The sequence below is a fragment of the Pan troglodytes genome, chromosome 7 (genome assembly GCF_028858775.2).
Source record: "Pan troglodytes isolate AG18354 chromosome 7, NHGRI_mPanTro3-v2.0_pri, whole genome shotgun sequence".
Lineage (NCBI taxonomy): Eukaryota > Metazoa > Chordata > Mammalia > Primates > Hominidae > Pan > Pan troglodytes.
In genome coordinates this window covers 20379166-20406521 of record NC_072405.2, presented here as the reverse complement: position 1 = coordinate 20406521, position 27356 = coordinate 20379166, and the positions used below count along the sequence as shown (strand labels likewise).

The following is a 27356-nucleotide window of genomic DNA, read 5'->3' as shown; positions in this document are numbered from 1 at the left end:
ATTCAGGCACCAAGGAGACACTTGGGGTACATTATACTGGAGACAAAGATGTTTTAAAGAATTCAATTTAAGCTTCAACATTAAAGTTATTTTGTTGAATAAAACATAATGGAATGATGGGCTTGTGTATGTCAACTCTATAGTGGAGGTAATAATAGCTAGAGAGAGCACGTCCCGTCTCCTCTTTTTAATGCTCACTCGAGTAATACATAATGCTATAGAGAGAACCTTTCTCTAATATGTGCTTCATCTCAGGCTAAGCGTGTTTTGGGCAACTGTGCTTCATGAAAAAAAAAGATAAAGGATCTAATTTTGGAGTCATTCACAAAAATGCTACCACTTGATTTTTTTTTTATACTCTGAGATTTCTTATTCCCAGTGCCTACCAGGAATGGACTTTCTGGAGAAGCTCAGATTAATCACTCCTTATGAGAGGTGACAGCATGGTGGCAGCCTTCACAGCCCTCGCTCGCTCTCAGTGCCTCCTCCGCCTGGGCTCCCACTTTGGCGGCACTTGAGGAGCCCTTCAGCCCGCGGCTGTACGGTGGGAGCCCCTGTCTTGGCTGGCCAAGGTTGGAGCTGGCTCCCTCAGGTTGCAGGGAGGTGTGGAGGGAGAGGCGTGAGCCAGAACTGGGGCTATGCATGCTGCTTGCCTGTCGGCTGAAGTTCCAGGTGGGCATGGGGTTGGCGGCCCTGCACTAGGAGCTGCTGGCCGGCCTTGCCGGCCCAGGCAGTGAGGGGCTTAGCACCTGGGCCAGCAGCTGCTGTGCTCGACTTCTCGACGGGCCTTAGCTGCCTCCCCATGGGGCAGGGCTCAAGACCTGCAGCCCACCATTCCTTAGCCACCCCCCTCCGTGGACTCCTGTGCAGCACGAGCCTCCCCGACGTGCACCGCCCCCTGCTCCACGGCGCCCAGTCCCATCGACCACCCAAGGGCTGAAGTGTGTGGGCGCACGGAGAGGGACTGGCAGGCAGCTCCACCTGCGGCTCCTGTGTGTGATCCGCTGGGTGAAGCCAGCTGGGCTCCTGAGTCTGGTGGGGACTTGTAGAACCTTTATGTCTAGCTAAGGGATTGTAAATACACCAATCGGCACTCTGTATCTAGCTCAAGGTTTGTAAACACACCAATCAGCACCCTGTGTCTAGCTCAGGATTTGTGAATGCACCAATCGACACTCTGTATCTAGCTACTAGGGTGGGGACTTGGAGAACCTTTGTGTGGACACTCTGTATCTAGCTAATCTAGTGGGGACGTGGGGTGTCTTTGTGTCTAGCTCAGGGATTGTAAACGCACCAATCAGCACTCTGTCAAAACAGACCACTCAGGCTCTCTGTAAAATGGACCAATCAGTAGGATGTGGGTGGGGCCAAGTAAGAGAATAAAAACAAGCTGCCAGAGCCAGTAGTGGCAACCCGCTGGGGTCCCCTTCCACACTGTGGAAGCTTTGTTCTTTTGCTCTTTGCAATAAATCTGGTTGCTGCTCACTCTTTGGGTCCACACTGCCTTTATGAGCTGTAACACTCACTGAGAAGGTCTGCAGCTTCACTCCTGAGCCAGCGAGACCACGAACCCCACCAGAAGGAAGAAACTTCGAACACATGCGAACATCAGAAGGAACAAACTCCGGACACGCCACCTTTAAGAACTGTAACACTCACCAGGAGGGTCTGTGGCTTCATTCTTGAAGTCAGTGAGATGAAGAACCCACCAATTCCGGACACACTTATACAGTTGGCACTGGGAGGTCTGTATGGAGCAAGTGAAGAAATCAGCAGAGTGAAGATAGAGGGAGAACAACATGATGGGGGAAAGGCAAAGTTACTGCCATGTTGGTTTCAATTCTGCCACTCATGAGTGAGACCCCTGACCTCCTCTCTCTAGGACTCTGTTGTTCTTATCTGTACAGTGTAGGAATAGAAGGGCCTTTTAAAGTATTAACATTCCCTGACCTATCTGTAAAACACTTTCATTCAAACTGATGGGAATCTTGACTACTTTGCCAAGAGGACATAATAATCATCAAGCTGAATGTACCAAACAACATTGCCTGAAACTATCTAAGCAAAAGCTGAGAAAGTTACACAGGACAGACAAACCTCCTATGAGAATAAGAACTCTTCAGCACATGCTTAGTGTGTCAAAGACAATGCTGTGTTCACACCATTCCACTTCCTGGACATGCAGAAAGATTACATTTCCCAGCCTCACTTGCAGTTAGTTTGGAACTATGTGACTGCATTTCCACCAATAGGAATGTAAGAAATCACTTCTGGGCCAAGGTTATCAAAGGCAAGTGTGAGCTATGTTCGCTCTCTCCCTATCCATATGGCTACAAGTGAAAAACTCTGAGATGGCAGAATTAATAGATGGAAACCTCCAGAATCTCTGAATCACTGTTGGACAAGCGCCCCCAAGGAGAACCCCTGCCCTGCACCAGACTATGCTATGGGTGCCAACCCACTGAGAGTTCAGGGTTTATTCGTCTCAGCAGCAGTCTATTGTTACACTGACTAACATCCTAAGGTTTGAGAGATCTAGCATATTGTTAATTGAAGCTAGATTTTAATTACACTGAGAACATTATCTATTGAAAAATAAAAACTCTCCTAAAAAAACAAATAATCCACATTCCTTTTAACCACATGTGGCAAATTTGCCAAAAAAAAAAAAAAAAAAAAAAAAAAAAAAAAAAAAAAAAAAAACAAACAAAAAAAAAAAACTGGCCACATATTAGGCCATAAAGAAGTCTCAACAAAATCCACTATACGATTGACATTGTCCAGACCACATTTTCCCGACCATAATGCAACAAAATTAGAAGTCAACAGCAAGAAGATAGCTAAGCACAAGCACACATTTGGAAAATTAAAAATATCCTTTCATGAGTTAAATGAAAAATCAGAATAGAAATTACTAAACATTTACAACAGAACGAAAATACAACTTTATATATATATGAATATATATAGTATATATTTATATATATTATATATTTTTTATATTTTATGGTATATATTTATATATTTATGTATATATATTATATATTTTTTGTGAGTCTTCCAACTTTGTTCATCTTTTACAAGGTTATCTGGGAAATTCTGGGTTTCCTGCAATTCCTCATACAGTTTTATACTGTTTGTCAATTTCTGTGGCTGGGATGAACTTATAGTAGTTCTCTTAGACCAGGGTTTGCATGTCGCTGTCTAGAGCCCGGATCTACTGCACCATGTCCGCCTCACTGTCCATCAGCTGGGCAAGAGGGCACTCTCTAGGCAGCTTGTCTAGGTAAACTTCCGGGTCAAAGTGCGCCCCGTTCAGATCCATAGGGTCCAGCGGGAAAGGCCCCGCGGGAAGTCCCACCGCCTCCCTTTCCGAGAGGCTGTTGTAAAGCTTTAGAATCCTGTGCGCCTTCCGCCGACGCTCCGTGAGCCTCCCCATCCAGCCCTTCTGGGGAGTCCCCAGGTCCACACCTCGGGTTAGGCCCAGTGACAGCTGCCGCCGCCATACCTCCAACTGCAGCCCACAGGTGTAATTTTTATATTTTTAAGTTGGATACATGGAGCTACTTGGCTTTTCCTTTCATCACATCGTTGAGGAAAGAGGTGGTTGCTTATGGTACCCCTGTTTTTACTGCATCCTGTAATGGATGAGAACCTTCCTGTTGCAGAGAGCAAAACACTGAACTAAATTGTGCTGTAACACAGCCCTGTGATGGGGGATTGGGAGTGATCCTGCAAACGGTTGCAAATTTGCACAGTGACAGAGACAATCGTTTGGGCAGCTGTTCACTATAGGAAAAGGCAATTGACCAAAAGCCACTTACTGAGCTATCTCAATACTTTCATTTTATTTTAACTTTTGGCAACAGGGTGCAATTAAAGGAGAGAAAGAAAACAAAGTGATAAGTGTAAGATAATGTACACACATGTGTAAAACAAAATGACAAGACAGGATGACTACTTGTCTCTTGGTTAGCTCCTTGGGCTCTATGTCTCCTTCCTCAGAGAACCTCGTTTTCCTTTGTCCAGATTTCTTAGGGTGTATAATCCAGGCGCCTGCTCCCCCATGATGGAGGCCAAAGACGTCCCTGGAGCCGCCTCCCACTGCATCCTTTCCTGCACTGCCCAGATGGACACAACTCAGCCGATTAGACTTCCTCTCAGAACTTTAGTCTTGAGCAAAGAGATTAAAGGGTGAAGTGACTGAAGGTATGCCCTTCCAAAGTGGTACGTGAGCTAATGGCTAAAGTTTGCCAAGCCCATCCAAGAACTTTTCTTCGTAATTTTTATTTATTTTTTTGTGACAGAGTCTTGCTCTGCTGCCCAGGCTGGAGTGCAGTGACGTGATCTCGGTTCACTGCAACCTCTGTCTCTCGGCTTTAAAGGAGTCTTCTGCCTCAGCCTGCCAAGTAGCTGGGATTACAGGCATAGGCCACCATGCCTGGCAATTTTTTTTTTTTTTTTTTTTTGTATTTTTAGTAAAGACAGGGTTTCGCCATGTTGGCCAGGCTGGTCTCGAACTCCTGACCTTGGGATTCACCTGCCTAAGCCTCCCAAAGTGCTGGGATTACAGGCGTGAGCCACGCGCCCAGCTTCAAATAGTTTTAAGCAGAGCTCAGAGGTCTTAACCACAGGCACATCGGAGGAGCATTTTTGAAATATTTTCCAGCTTCCTCAGTAGGAATGGAAGCCAAACTCCGAATTGATGACTCCTTTGAGGAAGTCGAGAGCTGTAAGGAAAGCCAGGAACAGGGGCAAGGGAGAGATGCGTCCCGAATGATCCTGTGCCAATTCTTTCTGGAATCCATGATGTGATCTCAGCTGCTCTTTCTATACATGACACAGTGATTGTGGCACCCACTGGTCTAGCTGTGGTCTACAAGGAACCCCCAAAGGGAAGGGCACAGTGAGCAGGGGCATCGACCTGAGTGACAAGGATTTGAGAGGGCAGGTTGGATGCAGGGAGAGGACTGGCCATATGCCATGTGTCTGGACGTAGACTGACTGGTTCAAATTGGACTTCGCCTTTTTTGACTTCGTGATCTGGTACAAGCTACATGAAAATCCGTTGCACCTTTTCTAGTCTGTAAAATCATCCTGAAATGTGCACTAATATCGTGGAGACTACGCAGACGAAATGAAACAAGCTGCATAGAGCACAGAGCTCAGAGCCTGGCCTTCAGGAAGCCTTCAGTAAGGGTTCATGATGCCATGGTGTCTGTCGTCATCCTCTTTATCCTCATCATCACCTTCATAATCTCTTTGTTGTTCTTAGGGAACAGCTTAGAGGGACTGATTCTCTGCTATCATGGGTGAGATGTCTAGGAAAAGGACAACCAGTGGGGGAGGAAAGCAAAATTTTGAATAAGATTTCTGAGACCCCCAGCACAACCGAGAACAGAAACTCCACAGTCTGCTGAGCAGAGAGTTGCATATTGGTCTCCTCCCATCTGCCCACCGCACTCTCCTGTTTGTCCTGAGGACGAGGAAACAAACAAAGCTCCCGACCGCCCCTCAGCACTCACTTGAAGGGATGGCCTGCCCCTCCACACCTGTGGGTATTTCTAGTCGGGTGGGATGAGAGACTGAGAAAAGAAATAAGACACAGAGACAAAGTATAGAGAAACAACAGTGAGCCCAGTGGACGGGCACTCAGCATACCAAGGATCTGCACCGGCACCGGCCTCTGAGTTCCCTCAGTTTTTATTGATTAATATTTTTATTATTTTAGCAAAAAGGAATGTAGTAGGAGGGCAGGGTGATAATAAGGAGAAGGTCAGCAACGAATATGTGAGCAATAGAATCTATGTCATAATGAAGTTCAAGGGAAGGTACTATGACTGGACGTGTACTTAAGCCAGATTTCTGTTTCTCTCCACCCAAACATCTCAGTGGAGTAAGAATAAAAAGGCAGCATTGCTGTAAACACGTCTCGCCTCTCACCATAGGGCGGTTTTTCTCCCATCTCAGAATTGAACAAATGTACAATCGAGTTTTTTATCGATACATTCAGTTCCCAGCGGCAGGCAGGAGACAGAGGCCTTCCTCTCTCTCAATTGCAAGAGGCTTTCCTATTTGACTAATCCACCTCAGCAAAGACCCTTTACGGGGGTCGGGCTTGGGGACGGTCAGGTCTTTCTCATCCCATGAGGCCACTTATCAGACTATCACATGGGGAGAAACCCTGGACAATAAGCCTCTTTCAAGGGCAGAGGTCCCTGCGACTTTCCACAGTGTATCTTGCCCCTGGTTTATTGAGACTAGAGAATGGCGATGACTTTTACCAAGTATACTGCTTGGAAACATCTTGTTAACAAGGCATGTCCTGCACAGCCCTAGATTCCTTAAACATTGATTTCATACAACACATGCTTTTGTGAATGAAAGGAGCCGGACACATTCCTCAGCCCCGGGCTCAAAACAAACAAGCCCAGTACAAACACATCCCATCCTCCCATCCCACCACATATCGCCATATATCTCTCAAACTTCCTGAGCCCTGTACAAACACACCAGGAAAGTCTCCGATAAGGGGACAGCCGTTCAAAGTTCTGCTGAAAGAGCGGGAACCAAAAGAATTCCTTTGTTCCCCTGTAACTTTCAGGCTATAAAAAGCAAACACTCGCATTGTTCAGGGCACTCTTGTATGCTGTGGAATGGAGGGACCAGGTTCGAACTTGTAGTAAAGATCCTTGCCGCTTGGCTTTGACTCTGGACTCTGGTGGTCTTCTTTGGGGAACTAACGGTCTGGGCATAACAGTGAGCTTCAGGTTGGGTCAAAGTGGTTGGTTCAAAGTGACTGGGGAAAAGCTATGGATTAACAACATCTCAGCAAAGCAATTATTGAAAGTACAGGTCTTTTTCAAAATGGAGTCTCTTATGTCTTTCCTTTCTACATAGACACAGTAAGTGTCTGATCTCACTTTCTTTTGCCTACATTCACTGAACTGCCCTTTCCCTCTGCTGGGCCATGACCACAGAGAACATGTCCACTGTCCTCACTGCGTGGTGCACCATGGAGGCTCAGACTCCATCCTCAAGGCTGGCAAGAAGACAGGGTGAGACATCAGACCGCTGATAAAGGTGACGGGAGTGCCGTCCACAGGACTGCAACCTCACACTGCAGGGCTGGAGGCACAGACCTACTATTTACTGTTCTGTGGCCTGGGGGGCTCAAGGCACAGAGCTCCTCATTAGCCAAAGTCGCCCAATTTCCCCAACCTCTAAGGATTTCCTCATAATATTGCAAGAAGAAGAAGAGAAAAGTGAGTGCCTATAGAAGCTTTGGGGCTCTTCCTCTAATCAGGAGAAAGCTGGTGGGTATTCTTCGCTTCTTTCTTTTTTTTTTAAACATCCAACTGCTGCAATTTCCGTCTTGTATTATGGGAAAATATACCACGTATAAATATTAAAAATTATAAATACATATTAGTTCATAGAGAACGGCCAGTATAAACATTTACAATTTCCACTCTTTTTCAGTTTACAGTTTAACGACATGAAGTATGTTCACATTGTTTAGCAACCATCACCGCCATCGTCTCCGGAACAGTTTTATCTTTCAAAATGGAAATTCCACCCATTCACCAAGCTCTCCATTCCTTTCTCTCGCCCACACCTGGGGGCCACCTTTCTAGTTTGCAACTCTATGAGTTTAACCACTTTAGACAATTGATAGATAAGTGGAATTATACCGTGTTTATTTATTTTTTTTGGAGACAGAGTCTTTCTCTGTCACCCAGGCTGGAGTGCAGTGGCATGGTCTGGGCTGACTACAACCTCCACATCGTGGGTTCAAGCGATTCTTGTGTCTCAGTCTCACAAGTAGCTGGGATTACAGGCATGCGCTATCACGCCCAGCTAATTTTTGTATTTTTAATAGAGACGAGCTTTCACCATACTGGCCAGGCTGGTCTCGAACTCCTGACCTGAAGTGATCCGCCTGGCTCAACCTCCCTAAGTGCTGGGGTTACAGGTGCGAGCCACTGAGCCTGGGCCTGTTTATCCTTTTGGGATTTATTTATTTCACTGACGATAATGTCCTCAAGGTTCATCCATGTTGCGGCCTGCGTCAGAAGTGCCTGTCTCTTATTTTGTTGTTGTTTTTTGTTTGTTCGTTTGACTTTGTTTTGTTTTGTGTTTCCATGGAGTCTCACTCTGTCGCACAGGCTGGAGTGCAGTGGAACAATCTAGGCTCACTGCAACCTCCGCTTCCCGGGTTCCAGCGATTCTTGTGCCTCAGCCTCTCTAGTAGCTGGGACTATAGGCACACGCCACCACGCTCCCCTAATTTTTTTCATTTTCAGTAGAGACAGGGTTTCACCAAGCTGGCCAGGCTGGTCTTGAATTCCTGATCTCAGGTGATCCGCCCACCTCCGTCTTCCAAGACGCTGCGATTACAGGCGTGAGCCACCGCACCGGCCAGAAATGCCTGCCTTTTGAAGGCTGAATAGTCTTCCATTGTATGAAGGAACTGCAGTGTGCTTTTTCATTCATCTGTCCATGAACCCTTGGGTTGCTTCCACATTTTGGCTGTTGTGAATAATGCTGCTATTAATATGGGTGTACACAAATCTGTCTTCCACTCCTGGCTTCTAATTCTTTTTGGTAGGTACCCACAAAGGCAACTGCGGGAACATCTGATCATTCTGTTTCTAATTTTTCCAGTACACGCCATACTATTTTCCCCGTTCCTTCATGGTTTTACATTCCCTCTGATCAGATTCGAGCATTCCTATTTCCCTCTAGTCTCACCAATCCCTGTTTGTTTATCATATCCATCCTAATGTGTGGTATCACATTCTTGGTTTGATTTGCGCTTCCCTATGATGAGACTTTTAATATCATTTTAGATGCTTATTGGCCATTACGATATCTTCTTTAGGGACACGTCTACTCGAGTCATCTGACCATTGTTGATGGGATGCTTTGGGTTTCTTGTTGTTTAGTTCTAGCTGTTTTGTATATATGACGGATATCAGCCTCTTTTCAGATACATGCTTTGCAAATATTTTTCCTAATCCATGGGTTATCTTTCCATTCAGTTAAAAGTGTTTTTTGCTGCACAAAAGTGTCTGTCATTTAGATGTAATCCAAGGAATCTAATTTACTTCTGTTGCCTATGCTTTTGGTGTCATATCCCAGAGAACATTGCCCAATTTGATGTCATGAAAGTGTGGCCAATATTTTCTTTTAGGCGTATCATACTTTTAGCACTTGGGGTGAGGTCTTTGATCCTGTTTGTGTTAATTTTTGCACCTGGTGTGACATAGGGTCCACCTTCATTCTTCTGCATGTGGAAATCAAGTTTCTCCAACACCATTTCTTGAAAAGGCTGCTTTTCCACCAATGAGCTTTCTTAGCACTCATATGAAAAATCATGTGAACATATAGGTGAGAAGTTCTTTCTGGGCTCCATAGCAAAAAAAAACAACAACAGACAAAAGATAAGGATACAGCATGGGCCGGGCGCGGTCGCTCACGCCTGTAATCCCAGCACTTTGGGAGGCCGAGGCGGGCGGATCACCAGAGGTCAGGAGTTGAAGACCAGCGTGACCGACAGGGAGAAACCCCCGTCTCTACTAGAAATACAACATTAACAGGGCGTGCTGATGCATGCCTGTAATCCCAGCTACTCGGGAGGTGGCGGCAGGAGAATCGCTTGAACCCAGGAGGCAGAGGTTGCAGTGAGCCAAGATTACACCATGACACTCCAGTCTGGGCAACAAGAGCGAAACTCCATCTCAAAGCAAAAAACAAAAAACAAAAAACCAGCATGATTTCAAGAGCAGAAAGAGAAGAGCTTAAAAACCATCATAATGAGAAAGCTAGGAAGCTTCTTACCAAAGCATCTGGAAATATGCAAGCAATTCTTGTGAACTAAAATTTTCATACTGTACTATCAAACACTAGCACTCACTTATTCCATCCTTCTGTATTTTGAGACCCAATTATCCACTTGTCTTCATTCCCTATCCCACCCCTTTTCTTCCTAGCGTCTGCTAACCACCTTTATACTCTCCACCTTCCTGAGATTCCTTTTGTGTGTAGGTGTGTGTGGGATGGAGTCTCTTTTTGTTGCCCAGGTTGGAGTATACAGGCCCAATTCAGGCTCACTGCAATCTCCGCCTCCCGATTTCAAGCGCTTCTTGGGCCTCAGCCCTCGGAGAAGCTGAGACTAGAGGCACGCGTCACCACGCCCGGCTTATTGTTTGTGTTTTCCGTAGAGACGGGGTTTCACCATGTTGGCCAGGCGGGTCTCGAACTGCTGGACTCAAGTGATCCGTGCGACTCCGCTTCCCAGAGTGCTGGGATTACAGGCCTGAGCCACCACACCGGGCCAATGTTTCCTTTTTTCTTCCTACGTAGAAGTGAGGACATGAAATATATGTCATTCTGTGCCGGGTTTCTTTCATTTAATATACAGGCCTGCAATCTCATCCATTTTGTCTGCAGCGGAGAGGAGTTTCTTCCTTTTTAGGCTGAATAATACTTCATTGGGTGTGTATACCACAGTTTCTTCATTGAAACAAATTTCTGAAAAACAAATATTTTTAAAATGTCTCGGAATGTGAAACTTCAGGGATACTGTGCCCATTTTATTCTTTTCTATTTCCCGTCTTATGTATATGCAAGTGTATAACAAAGCAGCAATCAATGTGTGTATAAACCTACATCTTCCACAAATGTAAAATGTGAATGCTAAGTGGTGGCTGGGCACGGTCGCTCGTGCCTGTAATCCCAGCACTTTGAGAGGCGGAAGCGGGCGGATTACCTGAGGTCGGGAGTTCAAAACCAGCCTGTCCAAAATGGAGAAACACTGTCTCTATTAACGGTACAAAAAAAAAAAAAAAAAAAATTAGCCAGGCATGGTAGCCCATGCCTGTAATCCCAACTACTTGAAAGGCTGAGACAAGAGAATTGTTTGAATACGGAAGGCAGAGGGTGCAGTGAGCCGAGACCGTGCCATTGAACTCCAGCCTGGGCCACAAGAGTGAAACTCTGACTCAAAAAAAAAAGGAAAAGAAAGAAATAGAAAATGCAAAATGGTAAGAAAAAACAGCATAATAAACATTTGTATGGTGTTGATGGACAATGCATTTGAAGATAATATTTGAAGAAATCATATTACAATTAATTTCTGTTCTTACTTATTAGAGGTTGATGCCGCTAAGAACTTCGTCATTGGAACCACCTCTGGTGCTTTAAAAGAAAAAAAAAAAAATCCACACACTCACACAGGTGCAAGGAAATCAGAATCTCAGGTATTGAGACCCAGACCTCATCATTTGTAAGTGCCCCAGGTGATTTGACTCAAAGCCAAGATTGAGGAACAGCGACATGGATCTCTCCACAGAACCTGCCTAAATAGATTCTCTAGAAGCAGTTTATAAAGAAATTCCACATGTACTGTGGAAGAGGATATGGACTTGATGTACAGTATGTCCTCACTTAACATCTTTGAAAGTCTCTTGGAAACTTCACCTTGAAGCAAAATTATGTATAGTGAAACCACTTATTTTTCATCAACAGTAAAACTACACGACTTTGAACAGCCAATGCTGTTGGAGGACCTCCTGTACATTGTTTCCATAAAGTCAGTTTTCAGGGAATTCCAAAACGAAGTGAGGACTTCGTGTATATAAAAAGATGGTTGTGATTTCACCTGGATGACAGGGTTATTGCTCAGAAACTAAAAGAGGCCGCCTAGGTATAGAGGATTCTGTCATGAGGTTTCTGCTAAACCAAGGACCCCAGAATCCTCACCCATTCCAGTTAAAGGCACAACGAAGAAAGCAATATTCACAAAGGAAATGCGGAACGGAATAAAAGCCATCAAGCCACAAAAATAATGTGACTAAGGGGCAGGATTTGCAGATGTAGAGATTTAATGTGGTTGCCCTTTCTCACCCACACAAGAAAAAGGATGGAACAGATCATGAGATTCGACTGTTCTGCTGTGAAGCCTCCGCAGGGCACTTTGTATGTCCCTGTTTCTCAGGCTGTAGATGAAAAGGTTCAGCATGGGGGTGACCACAGCCTACATCACTGACGCCACCACACCATTCCTGGGGGGTGGTGTCACAGCTGAAGTCAGGTACACACCAATGCCTGTTCCATAAAATCAGCAAAGAGCTGCTAGGTGAGAGCCACAGGTGAAAAAGGCTTTATACTTCCCATCTGACGATGAAATCCTTAGAATGGAGGGGCCAATTTTATAGTAAGACAAAAGGATCCCTGAAATGGGAAGAAAACCAAACACAGTATTATCAAAATATATAAATATGCTATTGATAACGCTGTTAGAACAGGCAAGGTTGAGAAGTTGAGAGGGGTCACAGACAAAATGAGACATTTCCACATTCTTGATGCTGGTCAATTGTAACCCAACCAACTGTGCAGCTGGGAATCCAACAGGCTAAGGAAAAAGGACACCAAAACGAAGAAGACACAGAGGTGAGGATTCACGATGACTGGGGAGTGCAGAGGGCGACAGATGGCTACAAAGCAGTCATAGGCCATCACAGTCAGGAGCATGCCTGCTATACATGCAAAAAGGACCAAGAAAGACATCTGTGTCAGGCAGCCCGCATGAGAGATGACTCAGCTATGCGACTGCATGTCCACAATCATCTTGGGAACCGTGGCCGAGGTGAAACCGATGTCAGCCCAGCACAGGTTGGAGAGGAAGAAGTATATAGGGGTGTGGAGGGGGGAGTCAGAGCTCACAGCCAGGATGCTGAGCAGGTTCCTCAGCACCATCACCATTTACATGGACAGGGACAGGGACAGCAAAGCGAGGACGGGCTGCAGTTCTGGATCCTCTGAGAGTCCCAGGAGGAGGAATTCTCAGACACCTGTGAGATTTCGTGCCTCTGTGTGTCTTGGACACCTTGAGAAGGAAAGAGGATTGGAAAAATAAAAGATGAAAACGAGCCCTTAATGCTGGATGCAAGCAATTCACAAGGAACATCTTCACACTTGTGGACCATACACCACCAGCAATGTTTCTCAGTTGTGACAATTCCAAAAATCTCAGAATTATTACGTGATTTACTTTTTTGCTATACAAGGCTTTCTCTACATACAACTTTAGAGAAAATCCACTGAAGAATATTAGAAGACCAAAAGGTTAGATATAACAAATCCGTGATCTCAGTAAAATACGGCCTACTCTTTTCAGAAAAAATACAATGCAATGAAAATGTCCTTCTCTCTTTTAGAAAAAGATCTCAGTCTAATTGAAAGAAATTAAGAAGACGTGAAATACACTCTACTTTATTCTGACACGGTGCTACAACTTCCATTGATGTAGAATATGTAAAAGGACGACACAAGAGCTAGGACTCCATTATCTGAAAACGACATCGAAACTTATAGTTCTCAATCGGAAGACCTTTTCACATGCCTGTTACTTTTCATATTTATTATCATCCTTCGGTTTTCTGACATCATTTCCTCATAAAAGTACATGCACACTCAAAAATGGGAGCTGGGTTTCCAAATGAATAGAATCTATAACTCCTGGCCCAGCACCATGGCTCACACCTGTAATCCCAGCACTTTGGGCGGCCGAGGCTGACGGATCACCTGAGGTCAGGAGTTCCAGACCAGCCTGGCCAACGTGGTGAAACCCCGTCTCCAGTGAAAATAAAAAGAAAATTAGCCGGGCGTGGTGGCGGGTAACCCTAGCTATGACAGCAGAGTGGACGAACACCCTGTGATATTATTTGTAATATCCTAGAAAGATATTGCTCCTAATATCACGGTGGCTCTACACCCTGTGATCTTAATTGTAATATCCTACAGAGATCTTACTCCTAATAATACAGTGGGTGTGCACCCTGTGATATTATTCATATTATATTACAGAGATACGACTCCTGATATCACAGTGAGTGTACACCACGTTGGTACACCCTGTGATCTTATTTGTAACAACTTAGAAAAATATTACAGCTAATATCAAAGTGGGTGTACACCCTGTGATGTTATTTGTTATCTCCTAGGTAGATATTACTCCTAATATCACAGGGAGTGTACACCATGTGTGTACAGACTGTGAAATGATTCGTAACACCCTAGGAAGATATTACTCCTCATATCACAGTGGGTGTACACCGTGATAATTTTTTCTAATATCCAGCGGGGGAGAGGATGATATTTCTTCCAATATCACAGAAGGTGTACACCCCCCTTTGATATTGTTCCTAATTTCCAGGGAAGGAGAGGATGACATTATCCGCAATATCACTGGGGGTGTACCAGCTCCCGCCAGGATATTGTTCTTAATATCCGGAGGTGGAGAGAATGATGTGACTCCCAATATCACACGGGGTGTAAACCACCCCTGTTTGTAAACACCCCCTGTGATATGGTTCCAAATGGCCTGTGAAAGAGTAACCATGACTCCCATTATCGCGGGGGGTGTTCAGCCCTGATGATATTGTTTTCTAACATCCAGGGAAGGAGAGTGTGCTATTACTCCCAATATCGCAGGGGTTGTACACCCTTTTGCGTTTTTGTACCCAATATCCAGGAAAATAGAGGATATTATTCCCAATATCGAAGTAATTGTACAGCACCCCCGTGATATTCTTCCTAATATCCAGAAAGGAAAAGAATGATATTATTCCCAATATCAAAGGAAACATATGCCCGCGCTGTGGTATCTTTCCCAGTACCCAGGTGGGGAGAGGATCCTATTACTTCCAATGTCGCAGAGTGTGTACACCCCCTCTGTGATCTCGTTGCAAGCATCCAGGTTTGGGGAGGACGACATTACTCCCAATATAGCAGGGGGAGTACACCCCTCCGTGACCTTGTTAGTCATTTCCTGGGTGGAGAGGATGATCTTACTCCCAATATAGCAGGGAGTGTACACACTCTTGTGAAAATCTTCCTATATTCAGAGAGAGAGAGGATGATATTACTCCCAGTACCGCAGATGGTTTCCACACCTCTGTGATACTCTTCCTAATATCCACAGGAAGAGAGGATGATATGACTCCCAATATCGCAGGGGGTGTACACAACCCTGTGATATTGTTCCTAACATCCAGAGCGAAAGAGGATGATATGACTCTCAATATCGCAGAGGGTGTACACCCCTCCTGTAATATTGTTCTGAATACACTGGGAGGGAGAGGATAAGGTTACGTTGAATATCGCAGGGAATGTACACCCTCCCCCTTTGATACCCTTCCTAATGTCCAGGGGAAGAGAGGAAAATTTCACTCCCAATATCACAGAGGGAGTACACCCCACCCGTGATGTTGTTCCCAATATGAATAGGGGCAGAGGATGATACTACTCTCAATATCGCAGGGCTGTTCACATCCCCAGTGACATTTTTTCCTAATGTCTAGGGCAGAGACAATTCTATGACAACAAAGGTCGCAGGGTCTGTACATCCCTTCCTGATATTGTTCCTAATAGCCAGGGGGAAGAGGATGATATCAAATATGAAAGGGGGTGTACATCCCCCACCCCTACGATATTGTTCTTAATGATTGTGAGGGGAGACGGTGATATTACTCCAAATATCGCAGGGGTTGTTCACAACCCCCTGTGATATTGTTTCTGATATCCAGCGGGGGAGAAAATCATATTACTTCCAATATTGCAGGTGGTGTAAACCCCACCTGAAATATGGCACCGAATATCCAAAGAGGGAGAGGATGGTATTCATAGCAATATCGAAGTGTGTGTACACGCCCCTTGTGATATGGTTTTTAATATCCAGTGGGCGGGAGGATGATATTAGTCCCAACATCCCAGAGGCTGTACACTACCCCTGTGATATTGACCCCAACTTCCAGAGGGGAGAGGGTGGTATCACTCCCAGTATCTCAGAAGTTGTATATCCCTCGTGATATTGTTTGTCATATCTAGGGAGGCGCAGGATGACATTCCATTGAATTTCACGACAGGCCTACACGCACAGTGTGATATTGTTCCTAATATCCAAGAAGGGAGAGGATATTACTCCCAATAAAGCAGTGGGTGTACATCACCCCTGTGTTATTATCTGTAATATCCGGGGCCGGGGAAGCTGGGGAGAGGATAACATTCCCTCAAATTTAGCAGGTGGTTTGACGCCCCATGTGGTGTTGTTTTAAATATCCAGCGGGGAAGACAATAGTACTGTTTTTGATAGTCCGATTCATCCGCTCCACCTTTCCAGAATGCTGAGGCCAGGAGGCGGCATGTAGTTTCCGTGTGATCCCCAATGCCTTTGCTGTCTTCTGTATCAAGGCAGCCAAAAACGCAGGCCCGTTGCCTGAGCCCATCCGTAAGGGCGGTTGATATCTAGGCATCACATCTCGAAGAAGCACAGGGGTTACTTCACGAGCTTTCTCAGTTCGTGTTGGATAGGCCTCCACCCACCCAGAGTAGGTACGCCCAAGAACTAGTACATACTTGTTACCTCCACACTTTGGCACCTCTGTGAACTCCACCTGGAGACCTTCAAAAAGGGCTGCTCCATAAGCTCGTATGCCGGGAAGAACGGCTGGACTTTGCCTCGCATCGTGCTGTCGGCAGGTAACACACCGCTGCCTCACCGTTATGGCAAGGGCTGACAAAGGCGAGATGTAGAAATACCGGCCTAACAACTTTTCCAGTGACTCCTGACCTCGATGGGTGGTTTCTTGCTCAGCCAGTACAACTGCAGCTCCTAGCAGCTGTGGCACAGCTACTCTCCCATCTGGTAACCGAATCCATCCTTCCTCCATCAATTATTCTTCCGTCTATCTGGAGAAATTCCTCTTCTTCTTTAAAAGAAGTAGGTCCAAGATCAGGTGCTTGAGGGAGCACTGATGCCCAGAAGTGGGCAGATGCTGCTTTTCGAGGCTCTGAGTCAGCGCGGGAATTCCCCAAACCCAGCAAGCTGGAAGCTCGCTGCTGTCCTCTGCAATGGATAACTGACACCTTGTGGGGTTTCCATACTGCTTCTAATCATTGCAAGATTTCTTGTTGGTATTTTCTGTCTTTTCCCCCAGAGTTCAATAGGCCCTTTTCTTTCTGTCACGTTCCATGTACTTGAAGGGTTAAAAAGACATACCGAGAATCAGTGTAAATGTTGACAGTCTCACCCTCACTGAGTTCTAAGGCCCGAATGAAAGCAATGAGTTCAGCTTTCTGGGCTGAAGTGGCCTGGGGCAATGATCTGGCTTCAACAACAGGGTCCAGGGTGATCACTGCATACCCTGCACCTCTCTCTCCTTGGGGGTTGAAGAACCTGCTCCCATCCACGTATAGTTCCCAGTCTACTGATGCCCAAGACTGGTCCCGGAAGTCAGGTCTGCTAGAGTCAATTGAGTCCAACACTTCTACACAATCAGGCTCGACAGGCCTCTCTGATACCGGGAGCAAGGTGGCGGGGTGTAGGGTGTTGCAAACTTCAATGGTTATACAGGGATTTTCGCAGAGCAGTTTGGTATTTGGTGAGTCTAGCATTCGTTAGCCAATGATGTCCTTTAGTATTCATTAAAGTCACCACAGCACGGGACGCCTTTATGTTCAGGTTTTGCCCAAGAGTCAGCTTATTTGCTTCTTGTACTGGCAGGGCAGATGTTGCCAAGGCCTTCCAACAGGGGGGCCATCCTTTAGAAACCCCATCTAGTTGTTGAGAGAGGTTGGCCACCGGCCTCGGCCGGGGCCCCACAGTTTGGGTTCAAAGTCCAGTTGCCATCTTTTCTCTCTCTGATGCATACAATGGAAAAGGCTTTGTCACATCGGGTAGCCCCAGGGCTGGGGCAGCCAGAAGATTTTCCTTTAACTCATGAAAGACTTGCTGTTGTTGGGATCCGCATTCCAAAGGTTCCCTGTCCCCGCCCCCTTGGTGACCTCATACAAAGGCTTGGCTAATAATGCAAAGTTTGGGATCCTTAGTCTACAAAACCCTACAGCTCCTAAGAATTATCTCACCTGCCTTCTGCTCTTAGGCTCCGCTAGATGGCAAATGACCTGCTTTCTTTCTGATCCCGGGCTGCGTTCCGACCCCTGTGGAATAGTAAATCCCAAGTAACGTACCTGCTGTCAGCAGATCTGAGCTTTCTTCTTGGACACCTTCTACCCACAGTCCTCCAGGTGCCGGTGTAGGGCATCTTTTCCCTTGGCACACCCGACTGCCATGGGGTGTCCCAGCAGAAGGTCATCAACCTACTGGAGCAACACGCAGCCTAGGTCTCTGCTGGGAAACTTCTGGAGGTCTCGAGCCCACGCATCCCCGAAGATGGTGGGGGAGTTCTTGAACCCTTGGGGAAGCTCGGTCCAAGTGTACTGAGTAGTGACACCTGACTCCGGAACTTCCCACTGAAAGGCAAACAGCTTCTGCCTCTCAGGGGCTAATGTGATAGGAAAGAAAGCGTCTTTCAGGTCCAAGCAGGTGAACCAGCTGTCCTCAACTGGTGGCAACCCCAACAATGTGGACGAGTTAGGTACTGTTGTATGTAAAGTCAGTGTAGCTTGATGAAGCAAGCGCAAATCCTGTACCGGCCGGTAGTCCTTGGCCCCTGGCTTGGGAACAGGCAGGAGGAGAGTGTTCCATGGAGACTGACAAGGAACAATCATTCCAAAAGTTCTTAGGTGCTTGAGACCGACCTGGATACCTTGAAGTGCTCCTCTGGGGACCAGCTCCTGTTTTTGCCTCGCCGGCTGGGCCCCAGTCTTAACTGGCCAATCCCGGAGGGTTGTCTTCTGCTGCACTCTTGGCCACCGCTTAGCCATAGCTGATCTTCTCTCTTGGCCCGGCTCAGTTCAGAAAAGTCTCCATTCCTCCTCTCGGGGGACCATAACGGTCATAATGACACCCGTTCTGGGTAACCTTAGCAACGAAGAGCCGTGCTCTCTCAAACAGATAGTGGTTCTCAGCTTGCTGAGCAAGTCTCTTAAGGAAAAGTTCAAGGGACAGTCAGGCATGTACCAAAACTGATGAATGACTTTATGTCCTCCTACAGTACAAATCCGAGGCAAGTAGAAAGCTTGCTTTGCTGAAACCCCCGTGGCTCCGATGACGTCAATGGTCTTTTTGGATAAGGGGGCAACTGGGGCAGTTACTAGCGAATGTTCAGCACCGCTATCCACAAGAAAGTGAATGTCTCCACCCCCGACTGTCATTCTGACCGGAGGCTCTTTGGGGACGCTTGAGCCCGGTCTCCCTCAGTCCAAGAACCCTTCTGCCAGGTTGAGCAGGGCCCCCTCTTCCTTGTCCAGGGCGTCCTGCTCTGAGTCACCTTGTTTTCTTTTCAGCTGAGGGCATTTGTTCTTCCACTGTCCTATTTCTTTACAATAAGCACACTGGTTACACTGCAAACTCTGACAGCCAAGCTGAGTTTCTTTCCCAGGGCCCCCCTTCCCTTGCCTCTTTGGGGGTGGGGGGGGGCCTCTGATTGCTGCAGCTGACACACAGGTCGGCGTGTCGCCGGGCTTGACCTCCATTCTCTTTGCCGTTTTCCTTACAGCTTACTGCATCCCTGTTTACAAACACCTGGCTAGCTATTTCTAGTAATTGGGATGGATTCATCCCTGCAAGCCCAGCCTGCTTCTGCAGTTTTCTTCTCATGTCTTCTGCGCTTTGATGGACTAAAGCCATGGGAATCATGCGCTGATTTTCAGGGCTATCGGGATCAAAGGGAGTATACATACGATAGGCCTCACACAATTCTCTCTCGTAGAATTGTGCTGGACTTTCTTCTTTTCCCTGAATGACCTCAGAGACCTTGTTAACGTTTGTGGCCTTCTGAGCTCCCCTCATTAATCCTTCCAAGAGAGTTTCCCTGTCTCGGTTTAGCCTTTGCATATCTTTCATGTGGGTCCAAGTGGGGGTCGGTTCCTGGCAACTGGGTCCTTCCATACTCTTGGGGGTTTTGATAATCAGCTGGTGCATGTTCCTCTAGCCACTTAGTTGCTGCTTGGAGGACTCTCCGCCTTTCTTCGCTGTTAAAGAGGAACATGAACAACTGGTGCCAATCAGCCCAGGTGTGGTTGTGGGTCTGGATAACGGTTTGGAGCAAATCAATTAGGGCTTGTGGCTTTTCGGTATAGGGCAGTGTATTGTTTTTCCAGTTGAGAAGGTCAACGCAGGTGAGGGGCTGGTACCCAAAAACACACCTCTCCACCACGTGAACATCCTCATCTATCCCAGTCTACCGCTGCTCCCTCAGGGGCATTTTTGTCCCCTTTTTGGGTCGTAAACGAGCTGCCGAGGGAGGGGTGGAATGGCGCAATGCGACTTACCGCAATTAATAATCTCAATTATTAATTGACACTAATAATTATCAATACTAATAACCCATAATATAATTTTTAAAATCAATACCGATAATAATGATAATTAATGTGAAATAGTTATACTAACCATAACAATACCTGATAAATACGAATGATTAATGATGCCTGATATTAATAACTGATATTGATCTTATTCATTAGAAAACAGAAATATTAACTTCTAATAATTCATATTAATATTAATAGTCTGAAAACTTTTTATTAGCAATTATTTCTTAATATTAATATTAATATCGGTCATTCATATTCATGTTAATAATAAATGAGGTATAATTCATACTAATATTATGCCCTAATACCTCAGTGGGTGTACACCCACCTGTGATATTGCTCCTAATGTCCAGGGAGGGAGAGAGCATGATATTACGTTCAATATCGCAGTAGGTGTACACCCAGCCGGTGATATTGATCGGAATATAATCTCCAGGGGGTGGAGTATGATGTTACTCCCAATATAGCACTGGGTGTGCATCCACCCGGTGATTTTGCTCCTAATATTCACGGAAGAAGACAATGGTATTACAACCAACATCGCAGGAAGTGTACACCCCTGTGTGAGATGGTCCTTAATAACATTCCAAGGCGGAGTGGGTGATAGGACTACATATGTGGCAGAAAGTGGATACCGCCAAAGATATTGTTCCCATGATCCTGGAGGGAAGAGTATGATATTACTTACAATATCACAGAAGGTGGACACACCCCCAATGATATTGTTTCTAATTGCAACATGGGAGAGGAGGATATGACACCCGATATCCCAGGGAGTAGAAACACCCCTGTGATACTGTTCTTAATATTCAGGAAGGAAGAGGATGATATGACTCCCAATACAGACGGCTGTACAATCTCTGTATACCCAGGGTGTACACCGGTTTGTGAAACAGTTCATAATCTCCAGAGCGGGAGATGATATTACTCACAATATGATAAACAGGCTGTGAGGCCACCGCGGATCCTAAAAACCAGGGGGACAAGAGAGGCTGGCTCTTACTCCCCGCATCAGGCGGGTGCCTCACCCCCGTGCGATGGGGGTCCTAAGAGCCAGGGAAGCAAGAGGGGCTGGCTCTTACTCACCGCATCGCGGCGTCGCCTCACCCCCGTGCGATGGGAGTCCTAAGAGCCAGGGGGGCAAGAAGGGCTGGCTCTTACTCATGGCATCGCGGTGGGTGCCTCACCCACCTGCGATGGGTGTCCTAAGAGCCAGGGGGGCAAAAGGGACTGGCTCTTACTCCCCGCATCGGATATAGTACTATGGGTGAAACAACAATGTGGCTGTGGATGTAAATTAAGGGAGTTAATGTTAAAATGCACAAATGAAAATAGAGTGTAAGCATTTATAAAATTTATATTCATTTTCACCTGACCATCTAAACATGCAATTATAATAATTTTCATCCATCATGTTAATTATTCATAGATAAGAGAGTTTAAGACATGTTTTTGCTCCTGGAGTCTGAAGAAGATGGAGTTAGCATTTTCACCACTTCTTTTGTCCATCAATTTCAATGATCTTCAGTTTGCAGCAGATGCTGAAATCAGCACAGTGTCTAATTGCATGTTCATCAGCATTGCACTTCAGTCTGCAATGATAATATTCTGAAGGACATTCATCATTAGAAATGAAGCTTCCGGCTTTAAGAGGAGAAGACAAGTTATATGACACAATATTACTTACTTTTTATTTTTAAATGTCTGAAATGTTTTATAATAAATTAAAAACATTAAAGAACTTTCCCAGAAAAACAAAAACAACAGCAAAAGAATGCAAGAGAAAAAGTGGAGATGCTGAATAAAGACAAACGATGCTTTCTTCTATAAAGAGAGTAGTAAATGAGGCAGTAGCTGGAAATGTACAGAATTTTAAATGAGAATTATTACCACATATTTCTACCTAAAATGAATTATCCTGCTTGGGGGTGGTGTAGAGATTCATAATGCAGGAAATAATGTTTAACTTCTGGAGTTAAATTCTTGAAAAAGTCATTGGGGATGGAATCTAGTGTAAGTGGAGGGGTTGGCCTTGAATGAGAGAGTGAAGAGAAGGTAGATTATGGATAAAGATAAAATTATGTGAAGAGATATGGTGGTGGAAAAATAGAAAAGCTATCTTTGGTTGCTTCTCTGTTCTTGGTGAAATGAGAAAAAAGAATCCTTAATTGAGAGAAGCGGTCAGAAGGAGTTGAGTCTTAGTTCCAGCTTCCCAGCGTATTCGGGCTCAAGGCCATGTCTCCTTTACTGAGGAAGTTACTGAGATATGCACAGGAGCCTATAACCCATAATCTCCCATAAATATTCCCTTTAAACCTACCAGTCCTTCCCAAATCCTTTTGTCACAATTTATAAGTTAAAATAATTGCCATGACCAACATCATGAAAGTTTCTCCTTATGTTTTCTTCTATAAGTTTTACAGTCTCAGGTAATTATGTTAAAATGTGTAGTTCATTTTGAGTTGCTTTTTGTGTGTAGTGTAAGATACCGGCCCAGTTTTATTCTTTTGCATGTGAATATTCAGTTTTCTCAGTACCATGTATTGAAGAAACCATCTTTTCCCCATTATATATTCTTCGCACGTTTGTTGAAGGCCAGTTGACTGTATAAGTGTCGGTTGATTTCTGGGCCCTCTATTCTCTTCCAGTGGCCTATATGTCTGTCTTTATGCCAGCAGCACACAGTTTTGTTTACTCTATCTTTATAATACATTTTGAAATTAGAAAATGTGATGCCCCTAGCTTTGTTTTTCTTGCTCATTGTTTTGACTCTTCTGGGTCCTTTGTGGCTTTATATGAATTTTAAGATTGTTTTTTCCATTTCTGTCAAGAGTGCCATTAGGATTTTGATAGGGATTGTATATAATCTATGAGTTGCTTTGAATAATATGGATATTTTGATATTATTATGTCTTCCAATTCATGAACATAGGATATCTTTCCAATAATTTGTGTCTTCTTTAATTTCTTTCATGAATGTCTGCAATTTTTAATGTACCAGTCTTTCATCTTTTTGGTTAAGTTTATTCTTAAGTATCCCATCCTTTTCTTGCTATTATGAATGGGATTTTCTTTACTTGCTTTCCAGTTGCTTGTTGTTAATGCTATAGAAACACAACTGATATTTGTATCTTCATTTTCTATCCTGCAACTTTACTGAATTTGTTATTAGTTGTAATAATTTTGGGGGAGTGAAGTTTAGGGTTTTTTACAAAAAATTATGTCATTTGGAAAGAGATAATTTTACTCATTCCCACCCCCCAACAGTTTGGATGCCATTTATTTCCTTTTCTTGCCTAATTGTTCTTGCTAGAACTTTTCGTATCATGTTAAATAAATGTGGCAAGAAGGGGCACTTTTGCCTTGTTCCTGATCTTAGAAGAAAAGCTTTTAGTTTTTCACCATTGAGTATGAGTGAAGAATTTCTTTTTACTTTTATTGTAAGGTCGGAGTACTGGTGACAAACTCTATTTTTGTTTACCTAAGAAAATTATGTATTTTTACTTTAATTTAAAGGGTAGGCTGGGTGCGGTGGCCTGCACCTTTAATCCTGGCACTTTGGGAGGCCAAGGCGGGCGGATCACCTGAGGTCAGGAGTTCGAGACCAGCCTGGCCAACCTAGCGAAACCCAGTCTCTACTAAAAATACAAAATTAGCCAGGCGTGGTGGTGGCTGGCTGAAGCACGAGATTGCTTGGACCCAGGAGGCGGAGGCTGCAGTGAGCCAAGGTCACTGCCACTGCACTCCAGCTTGGGTGACAAAGTGAGACTCTGTCTAAAAAATAAAAGATAATTTTGCTAGGTAGAGAGTTTTAAGATAGTGTTCTTTTTTTTTTTAAACATTTTAAATATTTCACTTTCCTCTCTTTTTGCTTATGTGGTTTAACAGAAGTCTGATGTAATTCTTATCCTTGGTTTTCCATAGATAAAGATTTTTTCCCCTCCTGGCTTCTTTTAAGATTTTCTTTTTGTCTTTGATTTTTGGCAGTTTCAATATAATATGCCTATGTTTAAATTTTTTGTATTTGTCTTGCTTGGTATCCTCTCAGCTTCCTAGATATGTAGACTTGGTTTATTTTCAATTTTGGGAAAATCTCAGTCAGAATTTCTTCAAATATTTCTTCTATTCCTTTCTTTCTCCTCCTCCTGATACTTCATTACACATATATTGTTCCTTTTGCAATTGGCCTACGCTTATTAAATATTCTGTTCTTTTTAATTCTTTTTTCTTTGCTTTTAAGTTTTGGAAGTTGCTATTTAAACTTCTTTAAGCTCACTGATTCTTTCCTTGATCATATCAGTCTATTGATGAATTCATCGTTATGGGCTAAGCAGTGTTCCTCCAAAATTGGTATGTTGAAGTCCCAATCTTTAGTATCTCAGAATGTAATCATATTTGAAGATAAGTATTTTTTTTTTAAGGAGTGATAAAGCTAAAATGAGACTCCCAGGGTATGGCCCTCGTGCAATATGGCTGATGTCCTTATTAGAAGAGGAAGAGACACCAGGAATGCATGTGCGCAGAAAAAATGCCATAAGAGGACATGGCAAGAAGGCAAGGAGCTGCAAGCCAAGACAGGCCTCAGGAGAAACCAAATGTGCTGACATCTTGATCTTAGACTTATAACTTCCAGAACTGTGAGAAAATGAACTTTTATTATTTAAGGCACCCGTTCTGTGGTACTTTCTTATGATAACCCTAGAGCAATGCAAGAATGGCCTAATACATCTATATTTATATTGGACAAAATTGACTTTAAGTGAAAAAACATAAAATGAGACAAAGAAGTCCATCATATAATGATAAAAGGGCCAATTCAGCAAGAGGATATAAAAATTCCAAATATGTATATATATGTACCCAGTAGTGGAATATTTAGATATATTAAAAATGTCATTAGAGGTAAAGAGAGAGATACACCTCAACATCATGATAACTGAGGGCTTCAATACCCACTTTCAGCATTGAACAGATCATCTAGGTAGAAAGCTAACAAATAATCATCGAATTTCATCTGTACCACAGACCAAATAGACTTAACAGACATTTACAGAACATTTCATGCAATAGCAGTGGAGTACACATTCTTCTCCTCATCACATAGAACATTCTCCAGGCTAGACCATATGTTAAGACACAAAACAAGCTTCAACAAATTTTGAAAAATCAACATTTTATCAAGTATATTCTAGACAAAAATAGAATAGAACTAGAAATGAATACTAGGAAGAACTTTGGAAACTATACAGATAACATGGAAATTAAACAACATGCTTCTGAACAACCATTGAGTCAATAAGAAAATTAAGAAGAAAATAACAAATGTTCTGGAAATAAATGCAAATGGAAACACAACATACCAAAACCTATGGAATACAACAAAGACAGTGCTAATAGAGAATTTTATGCAATAAATGCCTACTGCAAGAACATAGTAAGATTACAAACAAGCTACTATGCACCTGGAACAAGAAAATCAAGAAAAAATGAAATCCAAACTTAGGAGAAGGAAAGAAATAATAAAAATCAGAGCAGAACTCAGCGAATTCAAGATTTAAAAAATGCAAAGAATTAATGAAACAAAAAGTTGAATTTTGGAAGAGATAAACAGACTTTATAAACTGCTAGCCAGACTAACCAAGAACAAAAGAGAGAATGCCAAATAAATAAAATCAAAAATAAAACAGGAGACATTACAACTGATATAAAAGAAACACAATGGATCATTAGAGCCTGTTATAAACAACCATATGCTAAATAATCCATACAATGAAATTTTTTTTAACAACACCAATAATCAATCTAACTTTCCCAAATTAATTTTAAAATCCACCAATACTTTATAATAAATACATATTAAACTGTGGTTTATACCTGAGATTTAGATTATCAATTGACTTATTTATCTTTTCTGAGGGACATATTACCTCAAGGCACATTTTAAAATTTATTTCAAGATTCCATCATTTATATAATTATACAGAATTGTACTTTTCCTCCGTGAATGTTGGTGTTTTATATTTTTATTGAGATAGAATTTAATATAAAATTCATTCCTTTAGAGTGTTCCATTTAGTGAGTATCAGTGGATTCTTTTTTTTTTTTTTTTTTTTTCAGTTGTCAAATGATCCTTTATTGAAATATTTTCCTTTGTGCTTAACTGGCTGGGCATTCCACAGCACCACTGTTGATGTCATCGATGATGTCATGAGGGTGTCGGCCATCAACATTACAGCCCACAGACTGGGCAGTCCCCAGGATCTCTTTAATGGTTCCAGAGAGTTCTCTGGCTAAGGATCGGTGCCGCATCTGTCGAGCAATGTTGACGATCTCATCAAAAGTGATATTCCCACTGTGTTTAATGTTTTTTTGTTTCTTTCTGTCTCTTGGTGGTTCCTTGAGGGCTTTGATGATCAGGGCAGAGGCAGAAGGCACCACCTCAATCTGGGCCTGTCTGTTCTGAATGGTCAGTTTCACTGTAATCCTCAGGCCCTTCCAGTCACCCGTTGCCTTGGCAATGTCATCACCAACCTTTTTTGGAGACAGACCCAGGGGGCCGATCTTGGGGGCCAGGGCAGAAGTGGCACCGACTTCACCTCCGGTGCACCTCAGGTATACGACTTTGATCTCGTTGGGGTCGAACTTCGGCGGCATGGTGGAGGCGGCTGGTGTCGGATGAACCCGGATTCGGGACGACCGAAGAAAGTTGCACCTTGGCCTCCTCCGAGCCGAAAGCCGAGAGCTCAGTGGATTCTTAAAGTGGTATACACTGATGACCACTGAATGAAGGAATGAAGTACGAATATATGCCACAACATGGATGAATCTTGAAAACATTATGCTAAATGAAAGAAGGTAGACATGAAGGTCATATATTTATTATTCTGTTCATAGTAAATGTCCAGAATAGGAATATACATAGAGACAAAAATTAGATCAGTGGTAGCTAAGGACTGGGAGGAGGAGAGATTTCTTCTTGCGGTTATAAACATATTCTGGAATTAGATAATGGTGAGGGGTGCACAATTTTAAGAATACACCGATAACCACTGAATAGAACACTTTAAGGC

General features: G+C 43.9%; 2 protein-coding genes and 2 pseudogenes across 2 annotated transcripts; all 4 read right to left on the bottom strand.

Moving 5' to 3' along the window:
- Positions 1-636: 636 nt before the first annotated feature.
- Positions 637-27356, bottom strand: part of LOC134810645 (uncharacterized) — a 33055-nt pseudogene continuing 6335 nt past the window's right edge.
- Positions 12125-14782, bottom strand: LOC129135643 (putative gustatory receptor clone PTE01; annotated as a pseudogene).
- On the bottom strand, positions 21646-25300 carry LOC112204207 (beta-defensin 131A-like). Its single transcript, XM_054657619.1, has 2 exons — positions 25243-25300; positions 21646-21930 (listed from the first exon to the last, which is right to left on the bottom strand). Exons 1-2 carry the CDS (start codon positions 25298-25300, stop codon positions 21776-21778), a joined length of 213 nt encoding a protein of 70 aa, XP_054513594.1. The 3' UTR covers positions 21646-21775.
- Positions 26404-27048, bottom strand: LOC129135661 (large ribosomal subunit protein uL11). Its single transcript, XM_054656559.2, has one exon. The coding sequence runs from the start codon at positions 26938-26940 to the stop codon at positions 26443-26445; it is 498 nt and encodes a 165-aa protein (XP_054512534.1). The 5' UTR covers positions 26941-27048; the 3' UTR covers positions 26404-26442.

Excerpts from the sequence above, each read along its gene's own strand:
- LOC112204207 (XM_054657619.1), bottom strand. The coding sequence starts at position 25,300 with ATGAAATTCGATGATTATTTGTTAGCTTTCTACCTAGATGATCTGTTC. Across the intron at positions 21,931-25,242 it reads TGATCTGTTCAATGCTGAAA|CCGGAAGCTTCATTTCTAAT; the intron begins GTGGGTATTGAA and ends CTCCTCTTAAAG.
- LOC129135661 (XM_054656559.2), bottom strand. The coding sequence starts at position 26,940 with ATGCCGCCGAAGTTCGACCCCAACGAGATCAAAGTCGTATACCTGAGG.